Source organism: Xiphias gladius, chromosome 10 (assembly GCF_016859285.1).
Source record: "Xiphias gladius isolate SHS-SW01 ecotype Sanya breed wild chromosome 10, ASM1685928v1, whole genome shotgun sequence".
NCBI lineage: Eukaryota > Metazoa > Chordata > Actinopteri > Istiophoriformes > Xiphiidae > Xiphias > Xiphias gladius.
This window is the reverse complement of record NC_053409.1, coordinates 19656702-19669986: the sequence shown is the minus strand read 5'-3', so window position 1 is coordinate 19669986 and position 13285 is coordinate 19656702. Positions and strand designations below refer to the sequence as shown.

General features: G+C 39.6%; 1 protein-coding gene across 3 annotated transcripts in view; it reads left to right on the top strand.

Moving 5' to 3' along the window:
• The first annotated feature begins 1708 nt into the window (after positions 1 to 1708).
• The window catches only part of stard9 (StAR-related lipid transfer (START) domain containing 9), a 43842-nt gene continuing 32265 nt past the window's right edge, over positions 1709 to 13285 (top strand). For all 3 annotated transcript variants that reach the window (XM_040136655.1, XM_040136654.1, XM_040136653.1), the window contains exons 1-3: positions 1709 to 1860; positions 4646 to 4715; positions 7283 to 7399. In XM_040136655.1, coding sequence (XP_039992589.1) covers positions 1814 to 1860; positions 4646 to 4715; positions 7283 to 7399 — 234 coding nt within the window. In that variant the 5' untranslated portion in view covers positions 1709 to 1813. The remainder of the gene's footprint in view (positions 1861 to 4645; positions 4716 to 7282; positions 7400 to 13285) is intronic.

Here is a 13285-nt window from a genome sequence, read left to right as displayed (position 1 = left end):
AATAATAATAAAGACCTATTCTGGTTTAAGTGTTTGTCATGGGTTGTCATCAGTGGTGGAAGAAAGACTCACATCCTTTACTTAACTAGATGTACCAATACAATGATCAAAAAATACTCTACTACAAGTGAAAGTCCTGCATTTAAAATTTTACTTAAGAAAGTACAAAAAAGTACATTTGCATTATCAGCAAAATGTAATTAAAGCATCTAAAGTAAAAGTACTTGGTTCCTGTGATTGATATATTATTATATATTAGAATGTTAATATTGATGCATCAGTGAGTAAGCAAGTTCAAGCTGCTTGAAAAGCAACTAGCAACTAGTGAAAAGTAAAATATTTTCCTCTGAAAGGTAAAGGAGTAAAAGTGTACAGAAGCATAAAATGGAATACTCAAGTACATATACCTCAGAATTGTACTTAATTACAGTACTTTGTTTCCAACACTGGTTGTCAGCATTGTTAAGAAATTTTATAGTTTTACAAATGGTTAGAAAAATCACATTGTGTTGCTGGAATCAAGACATGATGAAGCCCAGGATCTGATGCAATGTATCACTAAAACAATCCATAAACTACAGAGGCTTCATTTCTGCGGTAAAAGAAAAAAAGAAGAAAAGTTAGGCATGGTAAAACAAAATGCTCATTGTAAATCAAAAGCTAGATTTAGTCAAATTTGTGACTTTTTCTCCTTTGTAAATCAAAGCTCTGACATTTTTATCATAAACTTATCTCATAATTTTTATTTAGAATGTTCAAATTGTCATTTTATGTCATCATTTTGACTTTTATCTCGATTTTCACATAGTAAGTCAAAATTCACTTTTTAATAAAAGAAGTTTGATATAATCAGAGTGTCAACGTTCTTTTTAATGAGAATTTATTTTAGAAACTCAAAATTGACATTTTGTATTGTAATTTTGATCTTTTATCTCAAATTATTTCTTAGTGTGTCGAACTTTTGACATTTTGTCTTGTAATTTTGTCTTTTCTGTCAAAATTTTGACTTTTTAATCTCTTAATTTTGACATAGCAAATCAAAATTTGACCTTTTAACCTTAAAATTTTGATTTAGTATGTCAAAGCTCTGGCATTTTATCTCTTACTTTTGTCTTTTTTTGACTTAGTGTTTTAACATTTCATAATCATTGTCAAACATTTGACTTTAGGGGAAAATTTCGATAAAAAGTCAGAATTTCACAATTTTGACAAAATTCGTAATTCTTTGACTTTTTATCTCATAATTGTGACTTTGTATCTTAAAAATTTTGACCTATCATGGACATTTTTAATCATGACTTTTGTCCATTATTTATTTATTTATTTATTCATTTTTTTACTTTACTTTTTCTCCCATACAAATCATATTATTATTATTATTGGTCAAAAAAACGAAGTGTAATCCTCAATTCAACGCTTTGAACGAGGGGCATTTAAATGATAACAGACATGCAAAAACCGATTTGAATACGGCCCCTAGTAGGAGGAGTATCCGGCAGCATCCCTCCTCCCTCCTCCCTCCTCCCTCCCTGTCCGGCAGGAAGTTTCAGTCTTCGGTTGGGAGTTTTGGAAGAGACGCGGCGGGCGGTTGGGTTGGACCCGCGACCGGCCAGTCGAAGATGACTTGAAGAGCGAGCGGGCGGGCGGGCGGCGCAGTTTCCTCCCCTGCTTCGGGGTTTGTTTGTTTGTTTGTTTTTTTTTTTGCCGGATTAATAAGCAGAAAGACTCGACATGCCCTCATGGGTAACGTTGCTCTACAGCCGCTCCGAGTTGGTCAGCCGCTGAGTTGTGCGCAAAATCTCCGCTAGGCACCATGGCAAACGTTAAAGTTGCCATTCGAGTCCGTCCTCTCAACGCAAGGTAAGCACTTATGTTAGCTAAAACTTATTTCCTCTGCTGGTAAACACAACGTCGGTTAAAAGGCTTAATAAACGTACTTTGTCAGAGCTACTTTATTGCAGTTGCCTCCATTTCTAACTTCATGTCTTAACTGTTGTTGCTAGTGTTGCCACCCATGGGAAATTGCCAGTAACAGACAAAACATTATGCTCCCTCACATTGCCTTTTGTATTAGCGCTATTGTCCATTTTCCTCTACGAAACACACACACGCACACACACACAAAGAAATAAACGTTTTCCTAGCAGGTTAGCTATCTAAAAAAAAAAAACCCCACTGTGCAGTGGTTAGTACAAGTGGTGCACATGGTGAATAATGACATCTGTGGCTGTCAGTAATGTTGTCTGACGAGTCGCACCGTGTGTGCGAGTTTGTGTGGCGTTGAGTAATGTGCAAAAAAAAAAAAAAAAGGAGGTAGATAAGGTTTAAAGTGTCTTAACTGCAGCTATGTATCTTTACACAACAATTATAAACCCCATATAACCAATGGGGTTTATAATTAGACAGTTAATTAGAAACTATTTGTGATGTGTTTAGCTTTGTGTATGACTGCAGCCTGGATGAATCAGTGTCAGTTAATGTTTTGAATAACCGGCTAATTCACCATGGAAATAGTGGAGAAAAAAAACATACTTTCATATAGGAGAAAATATTTTCTCCTATATGATAGTAAACTAAATACGTTAGGGTTTTGTATGAACAAAACTAGCAATTTTTTCAAAATGTCCCCTTGGGCTCTGGAAAGTGGTTTGCATAGACAAAATGACGATCAATTCATCAGTAATGAAAAATATCGTTAGTTGCAGCCATAAAAATCATCTTGTTCTGTTCTGTCTGACAGTATCATATGTATCCTTTGTCCCGGTTCTTCAAGCCATGTGATGCTGACAATGACTGAAACTCATGACTCCATGTTTTGTATGGCTGCATATGGCTCCATCAGATTGAAATATTCCTGTACATTATTTTATAGTTACTTTCTCTAAACTCAGCTTGACATCTAGTGTCTTTGATCTACACTACAAATTGAAATAAAGTTCCTCATATTTGACTTCAGTTTTTTTTTCTTTTTTTTTTTTTCCATTTGATGAATAATCATCTAACATACTTAATTTCCATTTGCTCATTTCACTGTAGGCGATTCCCCTCATTTAGTGAGAAGCACTTATGGAGGGAAAAAAAAAAAAGTTCACCTTATTTAACAGTGCTGTAAAATCTGCTGTTGAAGTAGCTAAGTAACACAAGGATGTTGCAAAGTTGCTTTGCTCCACTGGAGCACCCCTTTACATTAACAGGCAAATTGCTACAACATGTTGAGTAACAGGTCTTCAGGGTATGGAGGTATAGTGCTTGTAAGTTCTATAGTAGTACATTGAATTACGCTGAACTTCTGCAGGATGTTTTGCAGGGGTGCTTGATCTAAAGGCCACTACAGTACCATAACAAAGCATTATTCAAGCTATGAAGGGCTGGACAATGATTCTTTCAACTAGTCTTCCTGGTCTTTTACATAACAAAAGAATTTCTTATACATAATGTTCACTGTCATGCAAATCTGTCCTTTCTGATTTCTTGCTCTGACACTCATACTGTCCTCTTTTCTTTTCTAATTTTTAAGTGAAGGATGTATTTCCTTGCTTATATATTTGAAGAAGGGCCTGCTGTGCGACAGAGATAACATTAACACCAGCCTCGTCAGCTACATTCCTCATTTGGTCGAACATAGAAGTGTGTTGCTCTTTGTTTTAGTTGACCCAATAGGATTCGGTGGGCCCCCCTGGGAGCGCAGGCAGCCTCTCACATGTGCAAGAAACATGTCAACCCAATTGTGAAATATCTCATCGTAGCTTTGTATCGAAGCACTTTTTCGTATGAAGTTGACTTCTTTCCACCCCCAACTCCTCTCTTCCATGATGGTTGGAGCCTGAGATTGAAGGTTGGCGGTTTTGGGTTGGGTCATCACTGCTGGGGTTGGCAAAATTAGTCCCGCGTGGTGAGGCACAGGGGGAGCTGATGATTAAAACAGCCTCCTCGTCTGCCCCGAACCCACCACAGAGACGAAGCGTTTGCACTACAGGCAGCGTTTGGCATCATTAACGCTCCTGCAGATCTAAAATCTCTCAGCTCCTTGTTGTTATTGCGTTTAGTTTCACATATGTTGCATCAGACGTGCTTGGTCCAGCTGCTGAACCAAACACAGCTGAGTTGACCTTGTTTAGCTCACATTCGCACACATACGAGGACACACGGTCCCAGTTATATACACACACACAACACTTGCGCACTCTCTCGACTTTGTGGAAACAGCCCAGGCCTTCTCATCAGAGGAAGTCTCTGGAGAGTTTTGAGGGTCTGTTTTCATTTGAATCTGAAACTGGTCAGTGGTACTCACAACTCTTGAGTGGCAATTTCATGGATCACATGCACACAAAGATTCATTGTTGTAACTGTCATGTGATGGCCTCCAGTGAAACGGAATTAGCCTAAATTTATCTGGACACCCTCTCAATTATATTAACAACAGCAAGAGAGGATTTTAAACCAATTTGAAAAAGGCTATGGGGTGATAATACAGTATCTGAATCCAAAGTGAAAACCACCGGTTTGCATTTGGAGTTGGAGACACTGATCAATACTGATAGTGTCCCTTAGATCTTCTCCTCTCAGTTGGAAGCATGTGTTAATGTTCTCTTCACTTGACAGAAGTTGACAGCGGTAAAACCGGTCGCTCTCCTCTTGTCCACAGGGAGGGTGCGGATGGAGGAAAGCTGGCGGTTCAGGTGGAGGATAAGTTTGTGAGGATCCAAAATGGGAAGGTGAGTATTTCTACATACAAGCATCCCAAATACCTAATACTGAGTCTGTGTGTGTGTGAGTCTTTTGGTGTGTTGGACTGGGTGAATTGGGAGTAGCGTGTAGAGAGTATCTGTCACAGCAACAGGATGTTTACAGCTTTGGGTCGGCCATTTCCTGCTTGATTTCATTGTTGTTTATTATATGTGTTGACCTCACACAGACACAGTGAGACACGCACATGGATTGAGAGACCATTCCTGTCAAACACATGCAGTCTGGACACTCGGGAATCCGGTTCTAGGCCTTTACTAATAACAGTCCTATTTGCCAAAGTATAGGAGTAATAATTATATTATTATGTGAGCTCTAAAGGCTTGTAAGCATGTTTAAAACTGTATTTCACTGATGTGAATGTTTGCATTAGCCAGTGTTGAGATGATAGAAATCCTTTGAAGGGTACAGCTTGGAGATAGCTTGTGGTAGCCCTGTTGAAGATCATATCAAAAATGTTCATGTAAATGTTTACAAATGATGAAAATCTACAAAAAGATAAAAGAAATTCTGCTCGCAACTAATTTCATAACTCACATTGGGCTCCAACTTTACCACGTGTATGATGTACGTTGTTATCAGATTCGTACGTACAGAGTTGCCCCGTTTGGTTACATTTTAAATGCAGATGTATAGAGAGGAATTGGGTGGGAGGGGGAGAAAATCAGAGACCAACCACATATCTCTTCTCTCTGCCATGGAAAAGGATGAAGACTCCAAGGCTCTTGCGGGCCTCCTGGGAATAATTATTTATGGAAAGTGGGACAGTTTTGGACGATCTGAGACAGAAAAAAGCATGACTCTAACAGGACATAAAGGCAACGCTCACAAACAGCAAGGGATACAAGCTTTAAAGATCTACTGAATTAAATTAAAACTTGTGGAAGAAGGAAAATACGACAGGTTATCTCTTACAAATTGTCAAGTTAGTTCTCCGTAACCCCGTTTGTCAGTGATTGGAGCCTTTTTGGCCAGGAGATTTGAATGTGGCCAGTGTTGCTCTTGGCTAATCCCTCACACTACAAGGCCATTGTTGAATTTCATAAAAGTGCTGAGGGGTTAAACAATCACTCTTTCAGGCGAGTAAATTGCCGAGTACAAATTGATACCCAGAGCTTAGTGTTGCCCAATTCTGCAGTCATAGGAAGGAAAGATGATTTGCGTAGATGATAAAGTCATCAGTTTCATAGTTTATGTATCTTAGTTTAGACATTAGACACATAAGACATTTAACTCTTTCCAGTTCCAGTGTTGCTGTATTTGCAACTGATCCTGAATTCATCAAATGTAAACACGATACCTTGATGTCATCTCAAAAATTTCCCTTGAAGTTTAATGGAGTTTGACAGAAAAACAAAATTGCATATGTTAAATATTATTTGTATTTATTTGTTATTGTAAATATCAGGTTCAGCCATCAGAATCAAGGAACAACAGCTAAAGACTCACCATTTTTCTCAATGTTTATCGATTAACCTACTAATTGCTTCAGCTCTCATTTGACGGTATACACATAGAACATACATAATTTAATCAAAACATGTGTCAGGTGGTATACACAGATCAGCACTTTTGATTTTTACCAGTTTTCATTTAAAATTCTAGTTTTTAAAGGAAGCAGATTATTCGGGCTAAAAATTAAGTTCTTTAACCTGTTTTGAAATGGCCAAGTGAGTGCAAAAAATTTTAACTGTAATGTTGCAATTGTGTTTCTTGATATTATGACAATTTAGATCCCTGGTGATATATAATAGACAGATAATGATAGATAACAACAAAGACTGTCTGAATAAAGCCCAGGAAAACACAAAAAAGTACGGAACCTTTAACAGGAACTGCTGCAACAAGTCGCCACGAGAGCAGCACCATCTTGCTTGAGTAGTTACATGGTCTTATAATACTGACGTCATACCAATATATTGCCAAGCTTGATAATCAATCATAGAGATAGACATCCAATATAGATCAGCTACAGTCGCCATTTTCTCCACTGACATTTAGAGATTTACAACCCTCGGTCTCAAAAAAGATCCTGGAATACACTGAACATCACTGAACTGAGACAGTACTCTAGATACTGGACTGTTTTCCAGCACAGCTGCTGTGCCTAGACAAGTCTAAATGCTGCCGTGCTGTTTTTCCTCAGTTCAGGATTCACTCACAGTAAGCAGAAAGGTGTTTAGTGTTAATGCACTGAGGCGAATAAAGGACTGAAGGAGGAGTGAATGCATTGTTAATGATGGAAACAGCTCGCTTGAAGCGGTCCCATAAACAAAAGCTTTAGTACCTGGCTTATTTTTTTATTACTTGACTCTTCATGTTATTAAATACATACACACATTGTGCCCATTAAGTGTTTGTCAGTATGCAGTGTAGTATTGTGAAGTACTGTTAAACAAATTCCTGTTATATTTCTATGATATAACTGACCCTGCCACTGTGTGATGATAAGCATTAGTCACTAAGGTTCAGATCCTATAAAGAAGTCAAAAAGTAATCCTTATGTGCTTTACTCTTCCCTTTTTCCTCCCTGAAGCTGGATGGACGAGCGGACGGTGCTGTAGATTCCAGGGAGAAGCTTCTGGAGTTTTGTTTTGACTACAGCTACTGGTCGGTTGACCCTGCAGACCCTCACTATGCCTCGCAGGAGGAGGTAATGAACTAACTCCCTAACTGGCTGTGTTTACATGAGGTATCATGTCTGCTTCTTGACCCTACTCTAAATAACAACGTATAATAATTAAGGTTTTATGCTTACACTTGCTCACTGAACTATTACAGCTGTTACAAGTTTTCCCATAACTTTTCCCATTTACATGGCATGGGGCATACAGTAATCCAAATAATGACTGAAATGACCCTGCACAGTGTGTTAGTACATCTGAGCTTACATCCAGTACTCAACCTTTAACCCTAATTTTCTTTCATGTCGCTACTATAAATCAAAGTTGTGGCTATCACAATGGAAATTTAGCAAAATTAACAGTACTTTGAAAGATTCTCTCACAAATATGCAGGACAGTTGATTCAGAAAGGAGAACCAGCACAAAGGGGGCTCTCCGGCGGAAACAATCACCATATTTGTTTTTAAATGGCAATTTCTTAATCCAAGTATTGTCTTTAATACTGGAATACTGAAGTCAGTATTAATATTGCAGGTGAGATTAGTCAACAGTTTATGTCCTTAGTAATGGATGAATATATCTATTTTTGGTGATTTGGTGGAATCTGGTTTGACATGTAACCATTTGTGCAGCGCTACCTAAAGATTTTTCTTGTTTTTCTGCCATGTTATGTGCCCTTTTGTGGGTGGAGAACATGTGCATGCTGTTCAGGGTTTTGGCCACAAGTTGACACTAGACAGACACAATCTCTGTACCAAGAAAATGGCCTGAAGGATACACTGTACTCGAAGACAAACCACAACAAAAGGGCTGTTTGTTGGGTTGTATGTTTTTACACAGATGGCCACTCGGCGGATACGATATCTGCTTTATCTGTTACCCAGAAGTCTCTTTGCCTCAGATATGGCATGGTTAGAGTCAGTTTGCTTTTCATGTCGTGGCCGTGATTGGACGATTAGATATCTTTGTGTTGCTTGGATTGGAGGGTGTTTCTGGAACCTGAGAAGGGCTTCAGATCAAGAGGAAGTGGTGCCTGATTCCATAACAGGAAATCTCTCCAAAACCTATTCATATAGAGAGATCTTTTTTTTAGATAATTTTACTTGTTATTAATTTGTATATCCATCAAGTTTTCATTGTTCAGCACAATAGCTGCAGTTTGTCCACTTTTTCTTTCTTTTCTCTACGGGGTTCCCTCCTCTGCCACCCCCTCAGTGCCTGCCTCTCTTCTGGTCAGAGCTGCCTTTGTACGTGCTTAAGAAAGACAGGGCTGTGATGACGGCCTACACACTGCACTGAGACACAGACAACACAGCACTTCTTCCTCTCTCCTTTTTTTTTTTTTTTTCCCCTCTCTTTGGCTCTTGCTTTGGCTGCCTCTATCCTCGGCAGAATTGTGTCCAGTCACAGTGGCCTGGCTGCCACAAAACATTCCCCTGTTGACCCGAGATGGGCGAAAGGACACCAGTGAAGGACAGAGCTGCGGGATCTAAATCTGACCTCTTCTCCAGCATGAGAATCCAAAGAATTATCTCTTTAATGAGGAATCTGCTAGATGATCACATCAGCCATTTACTGATCACATCACAGTTGAAAATATTTGAATTGAGCATAGGGCAGTTATTTCTATGGTGGATCTGAAGAGACAGTGAGTGTCTCCACTCTAACCATTTTACCAGACAAATTGCTTCTTAGAAACAGTGAAGAGCCTGCCCAAGAGGTCGGTTGAGTAATCAGATTTGTTATACACAACCAAATTCTGCAACAATATTCTGTTGTGTCGCCTCATTTCACTTAGTGGCATTTCATTTAGTTAATTGCTCTGAAGTGAGAGTATAGATTTTGTTTCCCTCTCATCAAATATCAAACCACATATATTTTTACAAATTTTCCAGCCTAATGAGTTGATCCAGCTTTTGCCAGCGCCAGATTTTCCCATGATTTCTACTTTAAAAATATATTTCAGCATGCTTTACTTTTTTCATAACAGGAGGAGGGACTTCCTATGAATTCATCCTACTCTCTAGTCCCCATGAGACGGAGACAAGGGCAAACTGGATATTAACTTCTGCCTCTACAGTCCAGCGCTATCCAACCACACCCAGCACCCGTTAGAGACTGGCCTCCCAGCCCCTGTACCCCCCTTCTGCTCTGCACTGTCTACTATATATGTCCATGCATCATGTGGGGGTTTCTTTCTTCTGTGGAGCAGAGAGGGCAGTCAGAAATGTGATATCTTAAGCTATATGTTGGGATGCAGACGTTGTTGCATTCTTGTGGCCGAGGGCTCGCCACAATAAAAAAGCTTGTCTTACAGTGAGGGAGGCTCAGTTTTTAAGTTGTATCTTTGGGTGAAGGAAGTTTCTAGAAGAAAGTTGAGCAGAGAGGATGGAAAAAGCTCTGCCAGGTGAGGAGAGGTAGGATTTTAGAAGAGAACTATAATCCATAATGGGAACCACCTGTTGAGTTAATGCATGACAGAAGTGGGGCTATTTGTCTAAGCGCTGCCTTTGTTTTGGGCCTAGATATATAGCTAATAAACAGCTTTTTTTCTCTATTTACTAACACAAACCTCTCAGCTTGTTTATTGCTTCTGACAGTAAGAAACATGGGAGCTGAAAGTGAAAGAGAAGCAGAGGATTTGAGTCTGGGTAGAGATACAGGGAATGGCAAGAGAAACTGATTGGAGAAAGTGGGAATGTGAATTGCTTGGGTGGGATGGGGATGGGGGGTGTTCCTCTGTGCCTCTGCAGCTCTCACATGCCAAACTCACATCTGCCTCACTAAGTAATTTTTCACAGTTAAATTTCAGCACTAAGACGTCACTGCTGAGGATTCGGCTCAGAGCACAATGCTGTTTTTATGGCCAAGTAGAGTCAGCTTGCTGGGGTTTTTCCTTCTTCTCCTCCTTCTCCTCCTATTATTCTATCTCTCTGTGCCTCTGTCAGTGCAGTGCAGGATTTGATTATACTCGCAGTGTTTCTAGGTTTGTGTGTCAGTAGTGCTGCAGACTGGGGGAAGAATAGTCTCTCTGTCTATGGGCAGAATTCTCAACACACACGTGAGCATTTACTCCCCCTCAACACATGGATGGACCGAGAGCCAAAAGTCCAGTTCAGCCTGGTTCAGATTAACTACAAATAGGGCACCAAATAAACCACATGCTGTCAACAAAGAAATATGAGACCTAGACCAAATGGTTACAGGAAAAGCCCTTGTGATTTATGTGTAGACTTACGGCTTTCTATCAGTGAAGGCAGAGGATGACAGGAGTTGTTACAAGAAAGACTGAAAGTGGTTAGATAGATGTACATCGTGAAAGGTGCAGCTAACTCCTTTCAGAGTGATTGGACCCTCAGTTTATTGACTGAAGATTAAACTCAGGTGCACGAATCAGACCTTGGTTGAATTATATGAGAAAATCATTCTTAGTCTTTTTTAATTTTCTTTGCATCATTGTAAAATGCGTTTCCACAATAAACGCCTTGGTAGGGCTGCAACTAACAATTATTTTCATTATCGATTAATCTGCAAATAAGCCCCAGTTTTTTATTTATTTATAGAGTAACAGATGGGCGTGGGTTCCTAAATCAGAGACTCAAATGGTATCAAACAAGGCAAGAATAACAGTTTTCATGTCAAACTGTAGTAATATTGCACCAGTTTATTCCCTAGTGAAGAAATCTATACTGTACCACTGTACCCTATGGATGTCACACAAGGCTCCCATCAGGCTAAACGCTGGAGAAGAACATTTTCCAGGCTGCCATAAAGAATGTGACATGCAGCTCTGCTCTACAGTGTTGTGCTTCGGCCTCTTTAACAAGGATTGGGGTAGGAGCAGCAAATCCCTCAACATTCTCCAGATACGGTTTTATTTATTTGTTTTAAGTCTAGCCTTTGCCCCTGTGTCAGTTGCAGTGAGAGTGTACACTGAAAAGTGGAATTAACTGCCAGAGTACCCCTTGCCTTAAATTTTTTCACTTCCTTGTCCTTCGTTTCCATTTGAAGGGAGGACTGAATAATGAGGAGCAGCCTGTCTATTTGGCCTGCACATCTCTGTCTCTCCCTCCTCCCTCTCTTGCAGACTCTCTGCCCTTCCATGCTAATTTGACCTACAAATTCTGTCTAAGAGTGACAAATGAGTGTGTGGTTGAACTCCGGCCAAACAGCTTTCTCTCTATGTCTTCTTGCTGCATGTGATTCTGTGTCCCTCTCTGTGTCCTCCCTGTGGACCTTTTCTACACATTTCCCTCTCTTTTCACTTCTGATTCTCCAACTCAGATATCTCGCAGGAAGTCAGGACAAGGATCTCTAGTGTCTAAACAAAAGAATTTAGTTTTAGTCAGGGCCCAGCTGTTGTGTTTATGTAACCCAGTTGGAAAGTGTGGGGCAGGAACCGAGGGACCCTTGCCTCTGCTGCAGCTGTCCACTCCTAGAAAGGGACAATTAGCGAGGGAAATTATTTTATATGAATTGATAGCCGTTAAGTTCTTTTTTTGACACACTGTTTGGGAGAAATTTGCATTTCTTTTTGAACATATTTTTTCGCTTGCAGTCTTGTGTCTTTGCATTGCGCTCAGAAACACCCTCCCAGTGAGAGCGGCTCTGGAGGGAAAACTAATCTCGGTCCCCTTGGTAGCCTCAAATCTGGCAAAAGCAATGAGAAGCTGAAGTTTTTAAATGTGGCAAAGTGCGTCACTTTGCTTGGCTGGCCTTTTTCCATCACCCTTGACAACATTTTACACACATTTACACACACACACGCACACTCACACGCACTCTACACAAAAATACTTCTCCAGAGTTTAGTGTAGAACTGGCCACATAAAACCAGACGAGCAATTGGCATTTTCCACAGCTAGTGATTACAGGACTTAACTCATTACAGAGGCATTACAACAACACTTTTTCACTCTTGTCAGCCTGTCTTTATCATGCTGTCTCTTTTTATTTCTCGATTGCTACCGTTTCTCAACATTTTTCACCTACTTCACTGCCTTCCTCCACTTTTTTTTTTTTTTCTGTGTTACGAGGCCACAAACTAGGCTTCCTCTTTGGAAAAAAAAGTTCTTCCTGTGTTTCAAAACAAAAATGGATCACAGTATTTATCATGGTCCCGATCTCTGGCATGAAACCCAACTTTTTCCTTCAGGAGACCTCATTTTCATCTGAGGGGTTTGGTCCTACTTAGCTAGATGCGCATGTGAGTTTTTAACTTTTGAGATCTGTTGCCAAAGTAAGTTTTTACAAAATAATATCTCTCTGTATGTAATTGCCTAGTTTGAAAATGGCTGTCATACATATCATGTGGCAGTATCAATTTAAATCTGTATGTAGTCTAACCTGCTTTCTGCAACAAAAATATATTGCAAATTGTGACAGTAGCATGTGACCTGCATTTAAAGTGACACCTATTTTCTCTGAAGGCCGTTTTCCACCAACTTTTTCTGTTTTATTAGATAGTTTATACTTAAGAAATTGAGTGAAAGTTGGGTGATTATGGATGAACTGTGCAAAAAGTCATCAACTGGCTTTTAAATTGGAAAACTTTTATATATGTGACATATCCTAGCCAAATTAAACCCCTCCTTTTCTGTAAAGTCTGAAGCCTTTTGCCACTACCCCTGAACCCAAACCCTTGTTTTATTCTTCCTTCCTTACTCTCTATTTTGACCCAGTGAATCTGACCTGCATTTCCTGCTCAAGAATGAAAACTATATTCTGCATTTCCTCTTTCATTGTTACATTGTTTGTATATTTTTTTCTCAGAGAGGGAAGCAGACTCTAAAGATTTGTACTTGTTGTGGATGCTGCTTCCCCTCAGTCGCTTAACAGGTCAGAGATACACACACGCACATAAACACACAATGGCCCGCTGATGACAACAGCCTTCCTTTTAATGGAAGTATTTA